Source organism: Hemiscyllium ocellatum, chromosome 29 (genome assembly GCF_020745735.1).
Source record: "Hemiscyllium ocellatum isolate sHemOce1 chromosome 29, sHemOce1.pat.X.cur, whole genome shotgun sequence".
NCBI lineage: Eukaryota > Metazoa > Chordata > Chondrichthyes > Orectolobiformes > Hemiscylliidae > Hemiscyllium > Hemiscyllium ocellatum.
Window position 1 is genome coordinate 55,971,322 of NC_083429.1, and position 25,926 is coordinate 55,997,247.

Consider the following 25,926-nt stretch of genomic DNA (forward strand, 5'->3'; position numbering starts at 1 on the left):
GGGGTTTGGGGGCAGGGTTGAGGGGGTTGCTGGGGAGTGTGGGGGGGGGTTGGTGGGGCGTGTGGGGGGTTGGGGTTGGGGGGTGGGGAGTGTTAGGGGAGGGTTGGGGTTGGGGTTTGGGGGCAGGGTTGAGGGGGTTGCTGGGGAGTGTGGGGGGTTGGGGTTTGGGGGCAGGGTTGAGGGGGTTGCTGGGGAGTGTGGGGGGGGTTGGTGGGGCGTGTGGGGGGTTGGGGTTGGGGGGTGGGGAGTGTTAGGGGAGGGTTGGGGTTGGGGTTTGGGGGCAGGGTTGAGGGGGTTGCTGGGGAGTGTGGGGGGGGTTGGTGGGGCGTGTGGGGGGTTGGGGTTGGGGGGTGGGGAGTGTTAGGGGAGGGTTGGGGTTGGGGTTTGGGGGCAGGGTTGAGGGGGTTGGTGGGGCGTGTGGGGGGTTGGGGGGGGTGAATTGTTAATTAATTATTTAATGCAGAGACTGGGGTAATATTCTGGGGGCTCGGGTTGACATCCCACCCTCAGCCGGTGTTGGAATTTGAATCCAATAAAATCTGGAATCATGAGTCTAATGATGACCATAATTTAGATGTTTATTGTCAGAAAACCCATCTGGTTCATTAATGTAACTGCCCACCTTACCTGGTCTAGCCTACACGTGACTCCAGACCCACAGCAATGTGGCTGACCCTTCCCTCCCTCTGGGCAATTAGGGATATACACAACCTCTCGGAAATACAGATAAAGCAAGAAATAGAAAGGAGGGAGTACTTTGGAATAGGGGAGGGGAAATCACAAACACCAGAGAAATGGTCCTGAGTAAATTGTTTGCGCTGTGGGCAGGCAAGTGTCTGTATCCTGCTGGATATTATCCTACAGTCTAAAACAGAAGTGGTCAATAAAGTATTTGATGCATTGGTTTAAATTTTCCAAGACTCCCTTGCATCAGGGATAGTACAATTCAGTTGGGAGATAGTGAAGATAACTGTTTTATTCAAAAAGGAAAAAAGAAAGAAAGCAGTAACCAAAATCCAGCACAACATAGAGTCATAGAGATGTACAGCATGGAAATTGACCCTTCAGTCCAACTCGCCCATACTGACCAGATATCCCAACCCAATCTATTCCCACCTGTCTGCAGCCGGCCCATATCCCTCCAAACCTTCCTATTCATATACCCATTCAAATGTCTCTTAAATGTTGCAATTGTACCAGCCTCCACCACTTGTTATGGGAAAATGTTAAATGCAGTTGATGTTATGGGAAGGCATTTGGATAAGTTCAAGAATACAGTAGTCCCCCTGTACCCACGGGGGATATATTCTAAGACCTCCTGCAGAAACCCGAAACCCACAAGTGAACCCATTCATTTAAATGGGAAATTTACCTTCCTAACAGCCCTCTGGTTCCAGAAGGTTCCCTATAATATGTTCAGGCTGTGGTAAACCGAAACAGCGAAAACAATTTGTGGATACAGGGGTCACCCTGTATCAGGCAAATCAACATAGTTCAGTGAAAAGAAAATCCTGCTTGAACAACCTATTGAAGTTGTTTGAAGAGGTTATAGGAAAGTTTATTAAACTGGACAGGGACCAGGATGTTGCCTGGGATGGAAGGTTTGAGATATAAACATAGATTGGAAAGATGGGAATGTTTTTCACTGGAGAGTAAGAGGTTGAGGAGTGACCTTATTGAGGTTTATAAAATCATGAGGGACATAGATAAAGTAAATGACAAGGATCCTTTCCCTAGGGTGGGGGAGTTCAAAACTAGGGGGCATAATTTTAAGGTGAGAGGAGAAAGATTTAAAGATGACATGAGGGGCAATGTTTTTTACACAGAGAGTGGTTCATACGTGGGATAAACTGCCAGAGGAAGTGGTGGATGCAGATGCAGTTACAACGTTTAAAAGACATTTGGATAAGTGCATGAATAGGAAAGGTTTTGAGGGATATGGATCAAACACAGACAGGTGGGACTAGTTTTGTTTGGGATCATGGTAAGCATGGACTAGTTGGACTGAAGGGTCTTTATCATGCTGTAAAACTCTGTGTCTCTAAGTAAATTGACCAAAGTATTCAGGGATGTACAGATTGGGTGATTAGTCATGGGAAATACAGGGTTACAGCGATAGGGTAGGAGGATGGCTCTGGATGTTTTTCAGAGGGTCAGTGCAGACTCACTGGGCCAAATGGCCACTTTCTGCACTGTAGGATTCTCTGTGGTGAGAGAGAAAGGGAATGGGTTGGGAAGGGAAAGGGTAGGGTGCAGAAGGAAGGAAAAGGCAAAGCGGTTGTTACAGGAGGCCTCTCCACCATCATCTTGTTGCTTTCCTGCCTCTGACAAGAATGTATAAAGAAACTTTTCCAACAGCTTTCAGTTCTGAAGAGGAGTCAAACTGGATTCAAACCATTAACTTTATTTTTCACTCCACAGATGCTGCCAGATCTGCTGAGTTTCTCCATCATTTCCTGTTTTTTTCCCAGATTTCCAGAATTTGGAGTATTTTGCTTTTATTTGAGTGTCAGATCTTTTTGTCTACCTTGCCTAGTGGAATTATTGATGTGCATTATCATCTCTTTTCCCTTTTTTCTCTCTCTAAAGGGGATGACCCGATTGCTGTTGACTAAAATTCCATTCTTCAAAGAAATCATTGTGAGTTCATTTACCTGTGAGAGCTGTGGCTGGGTTAATAATGAGGTTCAGTCAGCTGGAAAGATACAGGAGGAAGGAGTCCGGTACACGCTCTGTGTTTCCTCCAAAGAGGTGAGTTTATGACAACACGAGCTGCTGTTTAAGTTCACATATTTATTTCTATCTCAGTGGGATTGCTTTTCTGATTCATCACCTTCCTGAGCATAATGTGAAAGTGTTGGCCTTGATTTAGGTCAGAAAACTGAGGTGTGGTCTTATTAAAATATCAGATTCTGAGACGGCTTGGCAGAGTAAAGACAGGATGTTGAGCTGAAAATGTGTTGCTGGTTAAAGCACAGCAGGTTAGGCAGCATCCAAGGAACAGGAAATTCAACGTTTCGGGCCAGAGCCCTTCAGGAATTCCTGATGAAGGGCTCTGGCCCGAAATGTCGAATTTCCTGTTCCTTGGATGCTGCCTAACCTGCTGTGCTTTAACCAGCAACACATTTTCAGCTCTGATCTCCAGCATCTGCAGACCTCACTTTTTACTTAAAGACAGGATGTTTCCCCTCATAGGGTAATCTAGAATGAGGGGTCATGATTTGGAGATGTTGGTGTTGGACTGGAGTGTCCGAAGTTAAAAATCACACAACACCAGGTTATGGTCCAACAGGTTTAATTGGAAGCGCACAAGCTTTCGGAGCGCTGCTCCTTCAGGTGGTAGTGGAGGACCCAATTTGCTATAAATTCTGTGCCTTACGATTGTGTCCTCCACAACCACCTGATGAAGGAGCAGCGCTCCGAAAGCTTGTGCTTCCAATTAAACCCGTTGGACTATAACCTGGTGTTGTGTGATTTTTAACTTAGAATGAGGGGGCGCAGTTTCAAAATAAAGGCTTTCCATTTAAGAATAAAAATTCCAGAAGAATTTTGTTTCTGAGGGTCATTGCTGTTTGGAATTCCCTGACAGAGAATTTATATTTTCTTAACCTCAGTGTCCCGAGTAAATAATATTCAGTAGGAGGCATTTTGTAAACTGTAAAGTAAAATAATAAATTATGCAATCGAATATTGAGATAGGTACAGCTGGATCATTTTGGCTGTACTGCTTTTAAAGTTATACAAGTGCTTTATTTACCTTTAGACTGATATATGAAGAATGGCTGCTCTGCTAAAACAGTTGAAGGTTCTGATGGTGTGAAATTACAGCTCAGTATGGATCAGAGCATTGGCATGTAGAGTGTAGATAGTCATCTTGTTTATCTCCAATACTGTGTTCTTCATCTACAACCAAGGCTCAAGGGTACACCGCTTCCTTTCTAGTCACTCGCTTCCATAGAATCTCAGACTTGTTATGGTGCACAGGAAGCTGTTGGTCCATCTATCTGCACTGACACTCTAAGTTAACATTGTAACCTGGTGCTGTTTTCTCAGTTCCCAGAACCCTGCATGTTATTACTATTGAAATAATCATCTACTGCCCCCTTGAAACATCTTATTGAACCTCCACACTTCCAGACCTGAACCATTTGCTGCGTATTTCTCACATCACAATTAATCCTTTTTACAGTTCGCTTTAAAAGTGTGCCATCTTGTTTTCGACCCTTTGTAAGTGACAGCACTTTCTCTCTATCCACTTTGTCTAGATTGCTTAATGTTTTAAAATTCCACTCACCTTCTCATAGCCTCGTTCTCAAAGGAAAACAGTCCCAACTTCTCCTAGCGATCCCCAAGCAGGTGGGCTTGAACCTGAACTCCCTGGCTCAGAGGTAGAGACACTACCACTGCACCACAGGAGCCTTTTGAAATTCTACACTGTCCTCTACAAAGTTGACATTTTTTTCAAATTTTGTATCAAATGCAAGTTTTTAAATTGTTCCCTGCACAACAATCACCATTCCAGCTGATTCATATCTGTCAGGAAAAGCAAGGGTCTGAAAACTGACCCCTCGAGAACTCCACTCCAAACAGTCCTCCAGCTTGAAAAATGTCCTTTATTCTCTTTTCTATCTGTCAGCCAGTTTAATATATCACATTTGTTTCTTGTCCCTTTTATTCCATGATGTATAATGTTTCTTTCAAGCCTTGTGTTTCACTGAATCACATATTTTTTGGAAGTCCATGTCCACCATATTGACATTACCCTAATCAATCCTCTCTCTTTCTTCTTAAAAAAAACTCAGCAAATTAGTTACACATGACTTTCCCTGAAATCTATGCTTGTTCTCCCCAGATTATCCATAATTATCCACATGACTGTTAGTTTTATAGTCATACAGCACGGAAACAGACCCTTCAGTCCAACTCATCTGTGCCGAACAGACATCCCTATCTGACCTAGTTCCATTTGCCAGCATTTGGCCCATATCCCTCTAAACCCTTCCTATTCCATCCAGGTACCTTTTAAATGTTGTAATTGTGCCAGCCTTAACTTCCTCTGGCAGCTCGTTCCATACACACTCAAGGCATGCTTTATTGTATTGGTCAGAGTATTGAGTACAGGAGTTGGGGGATCATGTTGTGGCTGTACAAGATGTTGGTTAGGCCACTGTTGGAATATTGTGTACAAGTCTGGTCTCCTTCCTATCAGAAGGATGTTGTGAAACATGAAAGTGTTCTGAAAAGATTTACAAGGATGTTGCCAGGGTTGGAGGATTTGAGCTATGGGAGAGGCTGAACAGGCTGGGGCTGTTTTCCCTGGAGCATCAGAGGCTGAGGGGTGACCTTACAGAGACATGAATAGGATAAATAGAGAAAGCCTTTTCCCTGGGGTGGGGGAGTCCAGAACTAGAGGGCATAGGTTTACGGTGAGAGGGGAAAGATATAAAAGGGACCTAAGTGGCAACTTTTTCATACACAGCCTGATGTGTGTATGGAATGAGCTGCCAGAGGAAGTGGTGGAGGTGGGTACAATTACAACCTTTCAAAAGGCATCTGGATGGATATATGAATAGAAAGGGTTTAGAGGGATATGGGCCAAATATTGGCAAGTAGGTCCAGATTAGTTTCGGATATCTGGTCAGCATGAACGAGTTGGACCGAAAGGTCTGTTTCCGGGCTGTACATCTCTGATTCTAACCTCTTTGTGAAAAAGTTACCCCTCGGGTCCCTTTTGAATCTTTTCTCTCTCACCTTAAACCTTTTAAATCTTTCCTGTCTTCCCTGACCCTTCACTACACAGTTATTCAGCTGCAATAGGACTTCCTTGAGCACCCACTACACAGATGTAATTCAGCTAATGCAGGCCTGCTGAACATGGGAGTTTGCTTCTCTCCTCCTCCAGCCACCAGGCCCTGGAACTGTTTTGAATGATGTATTACCAAATGCTGATCCCATTTCTAATTGCATTTGGCAAAACGAACCACAACGCAAATTGGAGGAACCACACCTCATCTTCCACCTGGGTAGTCTACAGCCTGGAGGACTCAACGTTGAGATCTCCAATTTCAAATAACCTCCCTCCCAATCCCCCAACTCCTTTCTCAGCCCCTCCCCATCCCTTCCACTCCTCCCTGCCAACAACCGCATTCATTCCTCCCAATGACCAACCAGGTCCTACCCTCTACCTGTCCTCACCTATCCTCACTTCACCACTCTGCCCCACTACCCCCTTTATCTGCAGCTCCCCCCAGACCCACACCCAGTCCTGAGGAAGGGTTGCACCCAGAATGTTGACTTCTGCACCTCCTGATGCTGCTGGCTTGCTGTGTTCTTCCAGCCTGCTGCCTGTCTCTTTTGGATTTTTTGTTGTTTGGATCCGATTTCTGGGCAGAATTGAATGCAACCAGTGGTTGGAAAGATCAAATGTAGCAAACACAAAGGATTCTGTTCCTTAAATATTAGTATTTTCACAATGCTGGCTCTGTAGCAGAAATTGATAAGATGAGACAGGAATTCATCACAACGCTTGCAAAATCATTCTGTTGAACTGTTGGACTCGAATGCTCACTTATATTGCCAGTTCAGTGTTTTTAGATTGTCTGTCATGAATCTTGCCTGATGCTGTGAATGTGTGTTGTGCAGGACCTGAACCGTGAAGTTGTGAAAGCTGACTGCGCTACGACCCGAATCCCTGAACTTGACTTTGAGATTCCACCATTCACACAGAAAGGAGGTAAGCAGCCAGCTGGAGGCATTCCGAGCCACCGGTGTGAAGGCCCCACCTTCTGGGCTTTGGTGTCAGTGATGAGGGAGGCTAATCTGAATAATATTAACTTTGGGGCTGTTTAAACACAGGCTGAGAGTAAATGTAATGATGGTGATAAAAATTAGGGACTGGAGTGACGTATTCTGGTTGGGTTATTTGGGAATGGAAATTGCCTGTGACTTTTGGAATGGTAGGGAAAGGTATTGGCTGAAAGTCAGGTAGAATCTTTTGTCATTGCTTTCTGTAGCATGTTTGATAAAGAGCCTTTTGATAAAAGATGAAATTAATACTCAATAAAAATGTGAACGTGATAACATGCGATTTAGATGAAGTTAACGAGATATGAAGTATTCTCTGCGTGGGGGAGGGGGAGGGAGGGACAGAGTGGGCTTTCCTTTGCACAATTTCTTATGACGTTGGAGGCGTTTCCTGTGTTTGCACCTGCTGTGGTTAAAGGATAGGATCAGCAATACAGTGGTTGCTCCATCTTCACACCAGTGTTCTTGATGAGTTTGTTTGCTGCTTCTGTATGTTTATAACGTGTTGACATTTCCTAGTGTTGTCTGATGTGATGATCCAGTATGTGATGATTGAAAGACCAGCAATAATTGCCTGGTCCCTTTAAACCAACAAATCACACTGCTGCCAGTAAAGGAGGGACATGACACTTGTGAAGATTTGAACCGTTGTTCTGATAATCCCAAGAAACAACATGGTGTTATGCTCCCAGCTGATAATATTATTCAGATCCCAGATTGAAATCTACTTGACAGATTGTTTTTAAAGTTTAACAGGGCGGTCTTTCACTGTAACACAAGCTCACAAGTTGCAGATATAATTTTAACTATAAAACAAGAAGTTTATTATGCAAAAGTAAAGATGATAAAATATAATAAACCAAGCTATTTACATTATAGCAATTTGGCAAATTTTGAAACAGTAAAATACAATATTCCGTTTATTCCAACAATGTCCCTTTATTCAAACCCCAGAGAGAATTCCCTCTTATCACATCTGCTGCTGTTTCTTCATTTTGGGTTTTGAGAATTTGATCGTTGCTTCCTTGTGGAGTCACACAGCCGAGCTGAATCTTTTCTTGGCTTTGAGAATCTCCTTCAGGGTTCTTTTCAAACACGTTTGCTTGGAAACTTTCACACGAAAACCCTTGCACTGAAGTGACCTATTCCCTAACAGTTATGAACTAACTCCTTTCTGTAGTAGAAACTGTTTTTATATATCCAGTTTCAATCAGAACAGAAGCTTTCCGAGCTATAGCTGTTTCCCCCCAGGCCAAATCAAATCAATTCCTGATGTTTCTAACTGAAAACAAACTATTGATCTTCAATGTTTACTTTATCCAGTTTTGAAACTTTATACCAGTACAAGCAAGTTTCCATTATCATTCCATAAAATCTCTCAAACATTTTAAAAAACAATCTTAAGAAATCTTGACAAGTTAATCATTTAAGCCCTTTAACTCACTGATGAAAACCCACATGCAACTTGTTCAAAATCCAGTCTCGAATTGTAAATATGACACCTCTTAAATTATATTAGTGATCTCAAAATCTGTTGTAAAACCAGGAATGATTGTTAATCATGTACTCTGTTTGCATGTTGTTGACAGCTGATAATTTAAAAGCTTGAATCTAAATGTCAACTGTAAGCATGAGGTATCCACTTAGAGCTTCTTTAAATGGATATTGTTTGTAGCCCATGATAGGTTGATGGTAATGACTGTACTGGAACATATTTTCTGCTGTGTTTAGCAGATTGAAGAGTTAGCTTCTTAGACTGGGCTGTTTCTGTTTCTGCAGCACTTTCTACTCTTGAGGGTCTGATTGACAGAGCTGTAGCTGGACTAGAGCAGGACCAGCCCACACGGAAGGTAACAGATGGTTTACTTTTCTCCTGTCTTCAAATTCTGGTTGCCTCTGATTCTGGAACAGAGTTGAATTTGTGCTCCACACACCTGTCTCCTCTTGCAGAAACCTCATAGTTGTTTCAGTATCTCATTACAACGGTAGGATTCAAAATATGCAAGCGTACAAACACGGAGCAAGGATAGTCCGCTTGGCTTATTACAGCCTGCTTCATCATTCAATGAGATCGTGGCTGGTCTGATTTTAATCTCAACTGTACATTCCTGTATATTCTGAAAATCCTTCACCCCATTAGTCATCAAGAATCTAACTCCCTCTACCTTAAACATATTTAAAGATTCTGCCTTTTGATGACTTGAATTCCAAAGACTCTTCACCCTCTGAGAGAAAAATGTTTCCTTATCTGTTTTAAAGACACCTTATCTTTAAACCACGACCCTTTGTTCTGGATTCTCCCAGCAGAGGAAACATTATTCCCTCATGCACCCGGTGTAGTCCCCTCAGAAGCTTTTATATTTCACTTAAGTCACACCAGAAAATACAGGCCTAACCTGCAAAGCATTTTCTCATAAAACAATCCACTCATTCTAGCCATTAGGCTATTAAACCTTTACTAATCATCTTTCAACACATTAACATCCATCCGTAAGTATGATCGCTAGTAATGTACTCACAGCGCCTGAGACCCGGGTTCAATTCCCGACTCAGGCGACTGACTGTGTGGAGTTTGCACGTTCTCCCCGTGTCTGCGTGGGTTTCCTCCGGGTGCTCCGGTTTCCTCCCACAACCCAAAGATGTGCGGGTCAGGTGAATTGGCCGTGCTAAATTGCCCGTAGTGTTAGGTAAGGGGTAAATGTATGGGTATGGGTGGGTTGCGCTTCGGCGGGTCGGTGTGGATTTGTTGGGCCGAAGGGCCTGTTTCCACACTGTAAGTAATCTAATCTAAACTCCAGGTGCAGTCTCACCAATGCTTGCATAACTGCTGCATAATCTCCTTCCTCTTGCTTTCAGTTCCCTTTGCAACAATCCACTACATTCTGTTTGTTTTCCTGATTGCTTGCTGTACCTGCACACAGGTTTTCTGTGATTCATGACTAAGGAATCCAGATCGCTTTGCATCTCAAAGCTCTGCAATCACTCAGCATTTAGATACTATGTGGTTGTTTTATTCTTTGTCATAATGGACATAATTTCACACTTTCCCACACTGTGCTCCATTTGCCAGATCTTAGCTTCTTCATTTAATCTAATGATATCCATTTGAAGCCTTATAACCCTCTTCACAACTAGCCTTCCTATCTATCAGCAAATGAAATTAGCAAATTTAACTCCCTACTCTTGACCCTTTATTCAAATCGTTTGTAAAAGGTTGAGACTCCAACGTGACCCCAGTGACCTATCACTCATGACATCCTGCTAGCCCACAATGACCCATGTGTTCCTACTCTGTGCCTCCTGTTAGCCAGCCAATCATCTATCCATTTCAGTACATTACCCCCTACGCTGAGGTTTAATTTCCACAATAGCTTTTAGTGTGGCACCTTAGTTAATATCTTATGGAAATAAAGGGCAATACATCTACTGTTTCCCCTTTATCTAGAGCACAATTTAATTCTCAGAATTCTAGAACCCTTGTTCAGGTAGTACAGTGGCTCAGTGGTTAGCACTGCTGCCTGTGAGCATCAGTGACCCAGGTTCGATTCCAACCTTGGGTGACTGTGTGGAGTTTGCACATTCTACCCGTGTCTGTGTAGGTTTCCTCTGGGTGCTCCGGTTTCCTCCCCATAGTCCAAAGATATGCAGGTTAGGTGGGCTGGCTATTCTAAATGACCCATAATGTTAGGTGCATTAGTCAGAGGGAAATGGGTCTGGATAGATTATTCTTCAGAGGGTCGGTGTGGACTTGTTAGGCTGAAGGGCCTGTTTCTACAGTGTAGGGAATCTAATCTAAACCTATTCAAGTGACCTTTTGTAACATCTTTAATAGCTTCTAATATTTTTGATCCCTCCTTTTTCATTTTGAAAATGCTAATTAGTGCTTTAGGCTTGATGTGTATTTTTTCCATCTGTCGCGGAAATGTGACCTAACAAAATACCTTTAATGTTGCTGTCTATCCCAGGCAATGGATCCCAACGTCGCCTTGAAGATTGAGGAATTTATTGAAAAACTAAAGAAGTTGAAAGATGTTGACATGCCATTTACACTGGTAGTTAACCCCTTTTCTCTCTGCTTTTTTGTTCTGTAAACGTTAATTCTACACACAGTTGCAGGGGGCAAGCTGTTTATACACATGTAAGCTGGACTGGTCACGCAGACTAATTCTGAAACAGGTGAACATTGGTGTTTTAGAGTTGGTAATCAAGATTAAGATGCCCGGATTATTAAATGCTGGGATGCATAGTAAATAATTCAGAGCTCCAAAGTAAACTTCTTCAAGGAGGTATTAATAGTAAACAGGACAAGAGTTGACAGAATTAATTTGGTGTCAGGAAATGTAAGGTTTTAAAAGAAGAGAGTAATTGAATGTTGGAGAAAATGGTGTGTGGAAAAATTTTTTTTAAAATTGTTTAATTTCCTTTTGAGAAGGTAGTGAGAAGGTGAGCTTCCATGAGCATTTGAGCTCAATTGTTGCAATGAACAGACATCATAAAATTATGTGCCTGAAAGTTATAAAAAATTAGGTTAGGCGAGATAAAAGCCTGCTGTTTCCCATGGGGTTGGAACAGAAGCAGGTTTCTGAGGTGCTGGAATGCACCATGGGAGTTAGTGATTGACTCACAGACCACGGGGACATCTCAGAATAAATTAGGCAGTTGAAGGATTAGGGCGGATCACCAAACAAGATCAGTGTCCTACCTGACTGGAGGATAAATGCTAAAATACCTGTTCCTATGCTGTAATTTGTGAGGACAAAATGAGTTACCTCCTTGAGAGTGTAGTTTTCAACTGTATTTGCTTTCTTGTTTCGCATAATCTGGTTTCTTTATACAGATTATTGATGATCCATCTGGAAACAGTTTCATCGAGAATCCCCACGCCCCGCAGAAAGATGAGGCGTTAACAATTACTCATTACAAACGAGATGCTCATCAGGACAGTATGTTGGGACTGCAGGTAGGCTCTCTCAGGTGTATGCAAATGGTTTGATTTAACCAGGATTTATTCAGTTGCCATTTTGTGTAAGGAGGCTTAGCAAATGCTGCCATTGCTGGGGTTGCCCAAGCGTAAAATTCAAAAGGCCGTTGAAGGAATCCAGTTGTAGGAAATGCGATCCACGTGATTGAGAGAAAACTAACTATGGTAGTAAATGTTGAACTTTGTTTTCAACAACATTTTAATTTCTTGTCTACTATCCTTCCTGAAGGCTACAGAAGAGGAGACACACACAGCCACCTTGGACGAATTAAGGAATGAGGTAAGTGTTCCCATGAGGACTATAATATTTGAAAAGAGACGATGGTAGAAAGGCTGGCTGTAGATAAACTTGATCAGGCACCAGAACCAGGTCTGATGCAGCTGAAGATAACGGGGGAAGTAAATGTTGAAACTGCAGAGAAGAAGACCATAACTTTTCACGTCCCGTTTTTAGGTACGTGGGTGACACTAAAGGGCTGTACAATTGTAGGTGTTAATAAAGTGCAAGCACCCACTGTGGTCATTCCCTTCAATAATACGTATACTGATAGGAGATTCAATGGTGAGAGAAACAGACAGGAGATTCTGTGGTTGCGAACAAGATTCCCGAATGGTATGTTGCCTGTTGGGTGCCAGAGTCAGGGATGTCTCAGATCTACAAGATTCTTAAGGGGGAGGGAGAGCAGCCAGAAATCATGGCATACATCGGTACCAATGACAAAGGTAGGGAAAGGGATGAGGACTTGATAAGAGAATATAAGGAGTTAGGTTGGACACTAGAGGGCAGGATGAGGCAGAGTAGTAATCTCAGGATCGGTACCAATGTGACAGGCGAGTGAGGCTAAAAACAGAGTATACTAAATAGGGAAATCAGGAGGGCAAAAAGGGGACATGAGATAGCTTTGGCAAATAGAATTAAGGAGAATCCAAAGGGTTTTTACAAATACATTAAAGACAAATTGGGTAACTAGGGAGAGAATAGGGCCCTCAAAGATCAGCAAGGCGGCCTTTGTGTGGAGCCGCAGAAAATGGGGAAGGTACTAAACAAGTATTTTGCATCAGTATTCACTGTGGAAAAGGATATGGAAGATATAGACTGTAGATGTGATACCTTGCAAATTGTCCAAATTACAGAGGAGGAAGTGCTGGATGTCTTGAAACGCATAAAGGTGGATAAATCCCCAAGACCTGATCAGGTGTACCCTAGAACTCTGTGGGAGCTAGAGCAGCCTCTTGCTGAGATATTTGTATTATCGATAGTCACAGATGAGGTGCCTGAAGCCTGGAATTTGTTAACGTGGTGCCACAGTTTAAGGGTGGTAAGGACAAACCAGGGAACTATAGACCGGTGACCCTGTTGTCGGTGGTGGGCAAGTTGTTGGAGGGAATCCTGTTGGAAAGGCAAGGACTGATTAGGGATAGTCAACATGGCTTTGTGCGTGGGAAATCATGTCTCAAACGTGATTGATATTTTTGAAGAAGTAACAAAGAAGATTGATGAGGGCAGAGCAGTAGATGTAATCTATATGGACTTCAGGAGGGCGTTCAACAGCGTTCCCCATGGGAAACTGATTAGCAAGGTTCGATCTCACGGATACAGGGAGAACTAGCCATTTGGGTACAGAACTGGCTCGAAGGTAGTAGACAATGGGTGGTGGTGGAAGGTTATTTTTCAGACTGGAGGTCTGTGACCAGTGGAGTGCCACAAGGATTGATGCTGTGTCCTCTACTTTTTAATCATTTATATAAATGATTTGGATGTGAGCATAAGAGGTATAGTTAGTAAGTTTGCAAATGACACCAAAATTGGAGGGATCGTGAACAGCGAAGAGGGTTACTTCAGATTACAACAGGATCTTGACCAGATGGGCCAATGGGCTGAGAAGTGGCGGATGGAGTTTAATTCAGATAAATGCGAGGTGCTGCATTTTGGGAAAGCAACTCTTAACAGGACTTATACACTTAATGGTAAGGTCCAAGGGAGTGTTGCTGAAAAAAAGAGACCTTGGAGTGCAGGTTCATAGCTCCTTGAAAGTGGAGTCGCAGATAGATAGGATAGCGAAGAAGGCTTTTGGTATGCTTTCCTTTATTGGTCAGAGTATTGAGTACAGGAGGTCATGTTGCAGCTGTACAGGACATTGGTTAGGCCACTGTTGGAATATTGCGTGCAATTCTGGTCTCCTTCCTATCAGAAAGATGTTGTGAAGCTTGAAAGGATCCAGAGAACATTTACAAGGATGTTACTAGGGTTGGAGGATTTGAGCTACAGGGAGAGGCTGAACAGGCTGGGGCTGTTTTCCCTGGAGCGTCAGAGGCTGAGGGGTGACCTTATAGAGGTTTACAAAATTATGAGGGGCATAGATAGGATAAATAGACAAAGTCTTTTCACTCGGATTGGGGAGTTCAGAACTAGAGGGCATAGGTTTAGGGTGAGAGGGGAAAGATATAAAAGAGACCTCGGGGCAATTTTTTCATACAGAGGGTCGTGCTTGTGTGGAATGAGCTGCCAGAGGAAGTGGTGGAGGCTGGTACAATTGCAACATTTAAGAGGCATTTGGATGGGTATATGAATAGGAAGGGTTTGGAGGGATATGGGCCGGGTGCTGGCAGGTGGGACTAGATTGGGTTGGGATATCTGGTCGGTATAGATTGGTTGGACTGAAGGGTCTGTTTCCATGCTGTACATCTCTATGACTGTAAATGCAGATGACCATGTGGCTGCAGAGCTGGAGTAGGAGGTAGGAGAGCATTTCAGTGATAGTGATCACAACTCTTTTACCTTTACTGTACTCAGGGATAGGGGCAGATGGTATGGGAAAGTATTTAATTGGGGGAGGAGGAAATTACAATGCTATTAGGCAAGAGCTGGGCACCGAAATTGGGAACAGATGTTCTTGGGGAAATACTTGACAGAAATGTAGAGGTTGTCTAGGGAGCACTTGCTGATAGCGCTGGACAGGTTTATCCCACTGAGGCAAGGAAGGGATGGTCAGCTGAAAGCACCTTGGGTGACAAGGGGTGTGGAACATCTCGTGAAGAGGAGAAGGAAGCTTACTTAATGTTGAGGAGGCAAGGATCAGAAAGGACTCTAAAGAGTCACAAGGCAGCCAGGAAGGAACTGAAGAATGGACTTAGGAGAGCTCGAAGGGGGCAGGTAGAATTAAGGAAAACCCGAAGGCGGTCTACCCTTGTGAGGATCAAGAGGATGGCCAGTGTGAGCTTGTGTCTGGAGTGGAGGGGGTAGGGGAGGTCCTTAATGAATATTTTGCTTCAGTATTCACTAGTGAGAGGAAGCTTGTTTGTGAGGACAGTGTGAAGCAGAATGATATGCTTGATGTTGATGTTAAGAAAGAGGATGTGCTGAAAATTTTGAAAAATATATGTGTAGATAAGTCCCCTGGACCAGATGGGATATCCCCAAGGTTACTACAGGAAATGAGGGAAGAGATTGCTGTGCCTTTGTCGATGATCTCTGCAGCCTCATTGTCCGCTGGAGTGCTGCCAGCTCATTGGAGGGTGACAAATGTTACTCTCTTGTTCAAGAAAGGAAATAGGGATAACCCTGGGAACTACAGACCAATCAGTCTGTGCTGGGCAAATTACTGAACAGGATTTTGAGACAGGATTATGATTACTCGAAAAACCAAAGCTTGACTAAACATAGGTTGACTTTGTGAGGGGCATGCCTCACAAACATTATTGAATTCTTTGAGGATGTGACAAACATAGTAATGAAGGTAGAGCAGTGGATGTGATGTGGATTTTAGCAAGGCATTTGATAAGGTTCCCCATGGTAAGTTCATTCAGAAAGTAAGGAGGCATGGGATATAGGAAACCTTTCTGTCTGGATACAGAATTGGCTGGCCCATAGAAGACGAGAGAGTGGTGGTTGATGGAAAGTATTCAGCCTGCAGCTCGGTGACCAGTGGTGTTCTGGAATCTCTGCACTTCGTGATTTTTATAAATGACTTGGATGAGGAAGTGGAAGAGTGGGTTAGTAAGTTTGTCGATGAAGATTGGTGGAGTGGTGGATAGTGTGGAGGGGTGTTGTAGATTACAACGGGACATTGAAGGATGCAGAACTGGGCCGGTAAGTGGTAGATGGAGTTCAACCTTGAAAAATGTGAAGTGACTCAGTTTGGAAGGTCGAATTTGAAAGCAGAATACAGAGTTGAAGGCAGTACCCTTGGTAGTGTGGAGGAACAGAGGGATCTTGGGGTCCATGTCCATAGATCCCTCAAAGTTGCCACCCAAGTAGATGGAATTGTTAAACAGGTGTATGGTGTGTTGAGTTTCATTAACGGGGGATTGAGTTTAAGAGCAGCGAGGTTATGCAGCTGCTCTATAGAGTCCTGGTTAGACCACTTGGAATATTGTGTTCAGTCCTGATCGCCTCATTATAGGCAAGATGTGGAAGCTCTTGAAAGTGTGTAGAGGAGACTTACCAGGATGCCGATGCTGCTTGGACTGGAGGCTGTGTCTTGTGAAGTGAGGTTGAGGGAGCTAGGGCTTTTCTCATTGGCGCGAAGAAGGTTGAGAGGTGACTTGATAGAGGTGAACAAGATGATGAGAGGCATAGATAGAGTGAAGAGCCAGAGACTTCACCATTGCAGAAGTGGCTAACACAAGGAAGCTTCATTTTAAGGTGACTGGAGGAAGATTTAGGGGAGATGTCATAGATTGGTTCTTTATACCGTGTGGTGGGTGCATGGAATGCTCTGCCAGCAGTGGTAGTAAAGTCAGAGACATCAGGAACATTTAAGTGACTCTTGGATAGGCACATGAATGATAGTACAATGAACGGTATGTAGGTTAGTTTGATCTCAGAGTGGGATAAATGGTCGGCACAACATTGAGGGCTGAAGGGCCTGTACTGTTCTATGTGATGTCTGATGGCAAGTAGATGCTGAGGTTCTTTCCACTCTGTGGTGGAAAAACTTGTCAAAATGATATGGAATGTAGTCTTATTTGTAAAAAGCCTATATATTAATAAAAAGAGAGGTTGCTGGAGAAACTCAGCATGCCTGGCAACATCTGCAGAGAGAAAGCAGTTAATGTTTCAAGATCATTGACCCTTTAGAAGTATGTGTTTGACGGTAAATCATGTTCAACTGCCTGGCTCGATTTACTTTTAAGGGAGCAATGTAGTTGATGCAACATGGACTTCCAACTGGCATTTTATCACCAGGAACGTGATTAACTTATCGCAAAGTCAGACCACATGCAATAGAAGGACAAATGACAGCATGGATTAGCTGAGTGACAAGAAACTTAGTGGCAGTGAATAGTTTTCTGAAATTTATTTGAGAAGTGCAAAATGAAATGTTTTGTAAGGGATTGTGAGGAAAAGCAAAAATAAAATTCTAAAGAAGTGCAGCAATGTGCACCTGAGGGTCTGTGTTCAAATTATTTGAAGGTAGCAAGACAGTTTGAGAGTGTAGTTAAGAAGGCAGAGGCACGGGATTGTGATGAACCTGCAGAAAACACAGGTTTGGCTTTAGCTAGAATACTGTCTGGTTCTGTGCACACAACATGTGAAGTTTTGGAGAGAGTATAGGAAAACAATTTAAGGAATAAGGAAATTCAGCTACACAACTTCAAGAAGTTGAAGTTATTTTCCTCTGAATAGGGAAAAATAAGCAGTGATGTGTGAAGTGGTAGCCAAAATCTGGAGCAAATGGGAAGAAACTGTTTCCATTGGTGGAAGGTTCAAGAACCAGAGGACACCAGTTTAGCGTGACTGGTAAAAGAAGTAACAGTGACAGGAGGGAAAACATGTTCACACGGCAAGTGGTTAGGATCTGCAATGTGCTGCTTGAGAGCACTTAGAATCAACAGGAACCGGCTACGGGGAGAGGGTAGGCACTAAGACTGGCAGAGCTTTCTTCGAGAGCTGCTGTGGAGATGTTGGGATGAAAAGCCACCTTCATGTGTGATGATTTCTGCGACCTGTTGTTCTAGTGTCTGCCTTGCATTTCTAATTTCCCACCCACCCCATTCCCCTGCTGCCGCTGAAAGGATGATTTCAGTCGCAACTTGTCAACCCTTCAAGGACCTCCCCCCAACCTAGTGACAGATTGCTATCCTCTGCTTTAACAATGATGTTGGTCCCTTAGATGTCAGAAATTTATTTTCTCGTGTGTGTGTCAAAATGAAAGGAGATGTGTGTGTTTCATGTTTATCAGTTACTCTTCTAGATTTCAGCAATGTTTTTACATTGTCAGCTGGTGGAATTTAATTTCAATTAATAAATCTGGAATACAAATCTAATCTTATTCATGGTGACCACAAAACTATAATTGATTATTGTAAAAACTATAGGTAGACTAATGTCCTTTTGGGAAGGAAGTCTGCTGTCCTGTTTTCAGTCTGGCCTACATGTGACTCCAGATCCATAGCAATGGGGTTGACTTCGATGCCTTCTGAAATAGCTTAGCAAGTCACTCAGTTCCAGGAAACTAGGATGGGCAGTAAATACAAACTTCACCAGTGACGCCACTTTGCATGAAAGAATACGAGACAATAATTCAAAGGAGGTTTTCCTGATGTTAGGATTAGGAGCAATTTGGGAGTATCTTAACTCTGCATCCAATGACCAGACTGACCTGAAGAGCGGTGACACAGTGGTTAGCACTGCTGTCTCACAGCGCCAGAGACCTGGGTTCAGTTCCCACCTCAGGCGACTGAATGCGTGGAGTTTGCACATTCTCTCTGTGTCTGCGTGGGTTTCCTCCCACAGTCCAAAATGTGCAGGTGAGGTGAATTGGCCATGCTAAATTGTCCGTAGTGTTAGGTGAAGGGGTAAATGTAGGGGAATGGGTCTGGGTGGGTTGCACTTCGGTGGGTCGGTGTGGACTTGTTGGGCCGAAGGGCTGTTTCTGCACTGTAAGTAATCTAATCCAATCTAATATTTAAATCTAAAATCAGTTATGATTTTCACAAAGGGAACTATGTGTTGCTAACTATCGTGTTTCTTTCTCTTGATAGGTGTTACAGTTCAGTACCAACTGTCCAGAGTGCAATGCACCTGCTGAAACCAACATGAAGTTACTGCGTATCCTTTTACATAGTGTTTGATGTGACGGAATAGTAGGTGGGGAGACAGCTCCAGTAGATCCCAGCTTATTTGTACAGGAATTACAAATGTCAAATTTGAAAGGTTGCTTGATTCCAGGTAGAAATTCAAAGTTAAAGAAGCAGCTCGCCATCAAGTTAGACAGCAGGTTAAAATGTGGAAATCTTAAGGCACAGAGGTTATTTTCTGATTCTCTTGCTGTCACTCACTGAATACATTGACTGTGAATGTCAAGCCTGGTTCGGGGTTCATTCCTTGTGAGAGTCTGGCCTACACGTACAATGCTTTCTACACGTACAATTCAGTTGTTGATTCTTGACCATCAAGAAGCTGGTAGGGGAGGGCTAAGTCATGTGGAAGGTAGGTTGGGTGTCCTATATCTCCTGCACCAAACCTGATCGTTCTGATGGGGGCTTTTTAGACCTGCGGTACACTGTGAGCTCCACCTCAACTCTGTGGATTCTGTACAGTGACAGTCTGGATTCTTCATTCGGGATGCTCAACAATAAGTATATAATTTTAGATGCCGTTGGGGAGGGGGACTGACCCGAGGAAAGCCATAGTGGCCGTGTGTCCGGCATTGAGCCTGGCCCTGTGGCTCTGAAGGGAAGGGGGAGAATAGAAAAGGGCTAATGGTAGGAGATTCAATAGTTAGAGATATGGGCAGGAGATTCTGTGCTCACGAACAGGACTCCTGATGAAGGGCTCCGGCCGGAATGGGCAATTGTCCTGCTCCTCGGATGCTGCCTCATCTGCTGTATTTTTCCAATACCACACTCTCAAATCTAATCTCCAGCATCTGCAGTCCTCACTTTCTCCCGGCAGGTATGTTGCCTCCCAGGTGCTAGGGTCCGGGATGTCTCTAATCGAGTCTACAAGATTCTGAATGGGGAGGGTGAACAGCCAAAAGTCATGGTGCACGTTGGCACGAATGACATTTCTAGGAAAATGGATGACGATCTTAAAAGTGATTTCAGGGAGTTGAATTGGAAGCTAAAAAGCAGATGAGCAGACTAGCAATCTCCAAATTCCTACTGGTGCCACGTGCCAGTGAGTTGAGGAACATGAAGTGAGTGCAGCTAAGCGCGTTGCTACAGGGCTGGTGTAGGAGGAGCGACTTCAGATACGTAGGTCATTGGGATATTTTCTGTGGAAGGTGGGACAAGTACATGAAGGACAGGTTGCACTTAAACTGGAGGGGCACCAATATCCTGGCCTGGAGATTTGTTAGCATACATTGGGAGGGATGAAACTAGTTTGGCAGGGGGGTGGGAACCAAGTTTGTGAGATAGAACACTGCAGCACAGTACAGGCCCTTCGGCCCTCAATGTTGTGCTGACCTGTGAAACCAATCTGAAGCCCATCTATTCGACACTATTCTATTTTCGTCCATGTGTCTATCCAGTGACCATTTAAATGCCCTTAAAGTTGTCGAGTCTATTACTGTTGCTGGCAATGCATTCCATGCCCCTACTACTCTCTGAGTAAAGAAACTACCTCTGGCATCTATCCTATACCTATCACCCCTCAATTTAAAGCTATGCCCTCTCGTGCTAGCCTTCACCATCTGTGGAAAAAGGCTGTCACTGTCCACCCTATCTAACCCTCTGATTATCTTATGTCTCAAATAAGTCACCTCTCAACCTGCCTCCTTCTCTTTAACGAAAACAGCCTCCAGGCCCTCAGCCTTTCCTCATAAGACCAGGCAGCATCCTAGTAAATCTCTGCACCCTTTCCAAAGCTTCCACATCCTTCTTATAATGCGGCGACCAGAACGGTACACAATAGTCCAAGTGCGGCCGCACCGGAGTTTTGTACGAATGTAACGTGTCCTCATGGTTCAGAAACTCGATCCCTCTACCAATAAAAACTAACAAACCATATGCCTTCTTAACAACCCTATAAACCCTTGTGGCAACTTTCAGGGATCTATATACCTGGACACTGAGATCTCTGGTCATCTACACTACCAAGAACCTCACCATTAGCCCAGTACTCTTCATTCCTGCTGCTCCTTCCAAGGTGAATCACCTCACACTTTTTCACATTAAACTCCATTTGCCACCTTTCAGCACAGCTCTGCAGCTTATCTATATCCCTCTGTAACCATAACCTCTTTCGACACTATCCACAACTCTACCGACTTTAGTGTCATCCACAAATTTATGAACCCATCCTTCTACGCCCTCATTCAGGTCATTTATAAAAATGACACAGCAGTGGACCCAAAACAGATCCTTGCAGTGCACTGCTAGTGACTGAACTTCAGGATGAACATTTCCCATCAACCACCACCCTCTGTCTTCTGTCAGCTAACCAATTTCTGATCCAAACCGCTAAATCACCCTCAATCCCATGCCTCTATGACAAGAGATTCGACTTCTTTCGTAAACCACAGCTCCCGCTCTTGACAACTTCCTCCCTGCCTGACAGGTGCATACTTATCAAGAACACGCAGTAGCTATTCCTTGAATAAGCTCTACATTTGATTTGTGCCCATCCCCTGCAGTTTCCTTCCCCATCCTAAATCTTGCCTAATCACATCATCATTGCCTTTCCCCCAGCTATAACTCTTGCCCTGCAGTATATACCTATCCCTTTCCATCGCTTAAGTAAACATAACTGAATTGTGGTCACTATCACCCAAGTGCTCACCTACCTCCAAATCTAAAACCTGGCCGGGTTCATTACCCAGTACCAAATCCACTGTGGCCTCACCCCTCATTGGCCTGTCTACATACTGTGTCAGGAAACCCTCCTGCACACAACGGACAAACACTGATATGTCTAAAGTACTCGAACTATAGTAGTCCCTCTCAATATTTGGAAAGTTAAAGTCTCCCATCACAAGTACCCTATCTCTCTCACTCTTGTTGAGAATCATATTTGCTATCCTTCCCACTACATCTCTAACTATTCGGAAGCCTATAGAAAACTCCCAACAGAGTGACCTCCTTTCCTGTTTCTATCCTCAGTAGATGAGTCCTTGGTGAACAATCCCACCCACCCACTACCATCTTCTGTGTTCTTACTGAAACATCTAAATCCTGGAACCTGCAACAACCATTCCTCTCCCTGCTCTATCCATGTCTCCAAAATGACCACAACATCAAAATCCCAGGTACCAACCTATGCTGCAAGTTCCAGATTATTCTGGATGCTCCTGAAGTTGAAATAGACACACTTCAAGCCAACCTCTTCCTTGTTGGTGCCCTCTTGCGTCCTTGAAACCTTATTTCTGACCTCACTACTCTCCACCTCCTCTATACTCAAACTGCAATTCAGGTTCCCATCCCCCCCCATTGAATTAATTTAAACCCACCCGAAGAGCTTTAGCAAATGTCCTCCCAGGATATTGGTACCCCTCTGGTTCAGGTGAAGACCGTCCTGTTTGTAGAGGTCCCACCTTCCCCAGAAAGAGCCCCAATTATCCAGGAATCCAAAAACCACCCTCCCTGCACCATCCCCGTAGCTACATGTTCAACTCCCCTCTCTCCCTTTTCCTTGCCTCATTATCACGTGGCATGGGCAACAAACCAGAGATGATAACTCTGTCCTAGCTTTAAGCTTCCACCCTCGCTCCCTGAATTTCTGCCTTAACCCCCCATCCCTTTCCTACCTATATCATTGGTGTCTTTTTGGACCATGACTTGGGGCTGCTCCCTGTCCCCCTCAAGGATTCTGAAAACATGAATAGAGACATCACAAACCCTGGCACCTGGGAGGCAACACACCAACCATGAGTGTCTCTCGTTCTCTCAGAACCTTCTCTCTGTCTCCCTAACTATGGTGTTCCCAATGACTAATGTCTCATGGAATCCAGGGAGAACTAGCCATTTGGCTACAGAACTGGCTCAAAGGTAGAAGACAGAGGGTGGTGGTGGAGGGTTGTTTTTCAGACTGGAGGCCTGTGACCAGTGAGTGCCACAAGGATCAGTGCTCGGTCCATGACCTTTCATCATTTATATAAATGATTTGAATGTGAACATAGGAAGTACAGTGAGTAAGTTTGCAGATGACACCAAAATTGGAGGTGTGGGTGGACAGCGACAAAGGTTTTGTCAGATTACAACAGGATCTTGACCAGATGGGCCAATGGGCTGAGGAATGGCAGATGGAGTTTAATTTAGATAAATGTGAGGTGCTGCATTTTAGGAAAGCAAATCAGAGCAGGACTTATACACTTAATGTTAAGGTCCTGGGGAGTGTTGCTGAACAAAGAGACCTTGGAGTGCAGGTTCATAACTCCTTGAAAGTGGAGTCGCAGGTAGATAGGATAGTGAAGAAGGCTTTTGGTATGCTTTCTTTTATTGGCCAGAGTATTGAGTACAGGAGTTGGGAGGTCATGTTGCAGCTGTACAGGACATTGGTTAGGCCACTTTTGGAATATTGTGTGCAATTCTGGTCAGAAACTGAATAGGTTGGGGTCATTTTCCCTGGAGTGCCAGAGGCCGAACTGTGACCTTATAGAAGTTTATAAAATCATGAGGGGCATGGATAGGGTAAATAGACAAGATCTTTTCCCAAGCTTGAGGGAGTCCAGAACTAGAGAGCATAGGCTGAGGGTGAAAGGAGAAAAATATAAAAGGGGGCTAAGGGGCAACTTTTTCACACACAGGATGATCTGTGTGTGGAGTGAGCTGCCAGAGGAAGTGGTGAAGGCTGGTTCAATTACACCATTTGAAAGGCATCTGGATGGGTGTGTGAATAAGAACGGTTTAGAAGGATATGTGTCAAGTGCTAGCAAATGGGACTAGATTAGGATATCTGGTTGGCATGGACAAGTTGGACCGAAGGGTCTTTTCCGTGCTGTACATCTCAATGACTCTATGGCGGTGCAGGCTCGAAGGGCTGAATGGCCTACTCCTGCACCTATTGTCTATTGTCTATTGACTGTAATTGTTCTATGGGAAATGTACAACAGAAATGTGGAGGCTGTTTTAAGGAGCACTTGTTACGAGTGTTGGATAACTTGGTCCCACTGAGACAGGTAAGGAATGGGAAGGTGAAGGAGCCTTGGACGACGAGAGAAGATGAGCCTCTTGTCAAGAGGAAGAAGGAAGCTTACTTAAGGTTGAGGAAGCAAGGATCTGGCACGACTTTAGAGGATTACAGGGTTGCTTGGAAAGAATTTAAAATGGGCTGAGGAGAGCCACGAGGGATCACAAAAAATCCTTGGCGGGAAGGATTATGGAAAACCCATAGGCGTTCTACACTTGTGTGGAATAAGAGAATGATCAGAGAGAAAGTAGGGCCGATCAGAGATAATGGAGGAAACTTGTGTTTGGAGTCTGAAGAGCGAGGGGTGGCCCTAAAGAGTCTTTTGCTTCAGTATTCACTAGAGAGAGGGACATTGTTGATCGTGAGAACACAGTGGAACCAGGCTAATAGACATGAACATATTGATATTAAGAAAGTGGATGTGGTGGAAATTCTGGGCAGCATCAAGATAGATAAGTGCCCAGGGCCAGACTAGAAATATCCAAGGTTACTGCGGGAAGTGAGGAATGAGATTGCTGCACCTTTGGCGATGTTCTTTGCATCCTCACTCTCCATGGGAGTAGTATGGGATAATTGGAGGGAGGCGAATGTTGTTCCTCTGTTTAAGAAAGGGAACAGGGAAATTCCTGGGAATTACAGACCAGTCAGTCTTATGTCTGTGGTAAGCAAGGTACTGGAAAAGATTCTGAGAGATAGGATTTATGACTCTTTGCAAAAACATAGTTTGAGTAAAGACAGTCAGACAGTGGCTTTGTGAGGGGCAGGTCATGCCTCACAGGTCTTATTGAGTTCTTTGAGGATGTGACAAGACAAGTTGATGAAGGTCGAGCAGTGGATGTGGTTTATGTGGATTTGAGGAAGGCATTTGATAAGATTTCCCAGAGTAGGCTCATTTAGGAGGTGTGGGATACAGGGAAATCTGGCTGTCTGGATACAGAATTGTCTGGCCGAAAGAAGACGGAGTGGTGGTGGATGGAAAGTATTCCGCCTGGAGGTTGGTGACCAGTGATGTCCCACAGGTATCTGTTCTTATGCCTCTGCTCTTTGTAGTTTTAATAAATGACTTGGTTGAGGAGATAGAAGAGTGGATTAGTAAGTTTGCCGATGACACAAAGGTCAGTGGTATTGTAGATAGTGTTGAGGGCTGTTGCAGGCTACGACAAGACATTGATAGGATGAAGAGCTGAGCTGAGAAGTGGCAGATGGAGTTCAACCTGGATAAATGTGAAGTGACTTTGGAAGGTCAAATTTGAATGCTGAATACAGGGTTAAAGACAGGATTCTTGGTAGTGGAGGAACAGCGGGATCTTTGGGTCCACATACATAGATCCCTCAAAGTTGCCACCCAAGTGGATTGGGTTGTTAAGAAAGCGTATGGTGTTTTGGCTCTCTTTTACAGGGGGATTGAGTTTAAGAGCTGCAAGGTTATGCTGTAGCTTTCTGAAACCGTGGTGAGACCACACTTGTAATACTGTGTCCAGTTCTGGCCGCCTCCTTGTAGGGAAGATGTTGAGTGAGCTAGGGCTTTTCACACTGGAGAGAAAGAAGAGGGGTGACTTGATAGAGGTGTACGAGGTAATGAGAGGCATAGGTAGAGGAGATAGCCAGTGACTTTTCCCCAGGGCAGAAATGGCTGTCACGAGGGGTCATAATTTTAAGGTGATTGGAGGAAGGTATAGGGTAGATGTCAGAGAGTGGTGGGTGCATGCAGTGTACTACCAGCAGTGGTGGTAGAATTCAAGACATTAGTGACACTTCAGTGATTGCTGGACAGCACATGGATCGTGGTAAACTGAGGGGTGTGTAGGTTAGATTGATGTTAGATTAGGATAAATGCTTGGCACTACATCATGGGCCTAAGGGTTTACTATTCAATGTTCTAACAAAAACATTCAGGTTAAAAGCCATAGGAATTCACTACTCTATAGTATCCTTTTCCCTTATGAAACATTTCGCATCATTTCAGTCAAAATAAAACAATCTTGGTAGAATGGGGCAACTTTACAGAAATTGCAATCATATTTAGAAATGTCATTCTGGAGCTGCACACAGTTAGTCAGTGTTT

General features: G+C 43.9%; 1 protein-coding gene across 1 annotated transcript in view; it reads left to right on the plus strand.

The window, feature by feature from the left end:
* zpr1 (ZPR1 zinc finger) overlaps window positions 1-25,926 on the plus strand; it is a 35,386-nt gene that overhangs the window by 463 nt on the left and 8,997 nt on the right. The window contains exons 2-8 of the mRNA XM_060846650.1: window positions 2,590-2,751; window positions 6,643-6,733; window positions 8,584-8,654; window positions 10,770-10,856; window positions 11,642-11,764; window positions 12,015-12,065; window positions 18,773-18,839. Coding sequence (XP_060702633.1) covers window positions 2,590-2,751; window positions 6,643-6,733; window positions 8,584-8,654; window positions 10,770-10,856; window positions 11,642-11,764; window positions 12,015-12,065; window positions 18,773-18,839 — 652 coding nt within the window. The remainder of the gene's footprint in view (window positions 1-2,589; window positions 2,752-6,642; window positions 6,734-8,583; window positions 8,655-10,769; window positions 10,857-11,641; window positions 11,765-12,014; window positions 12,066-18,772; window positions 18,840-25,926) is intronic.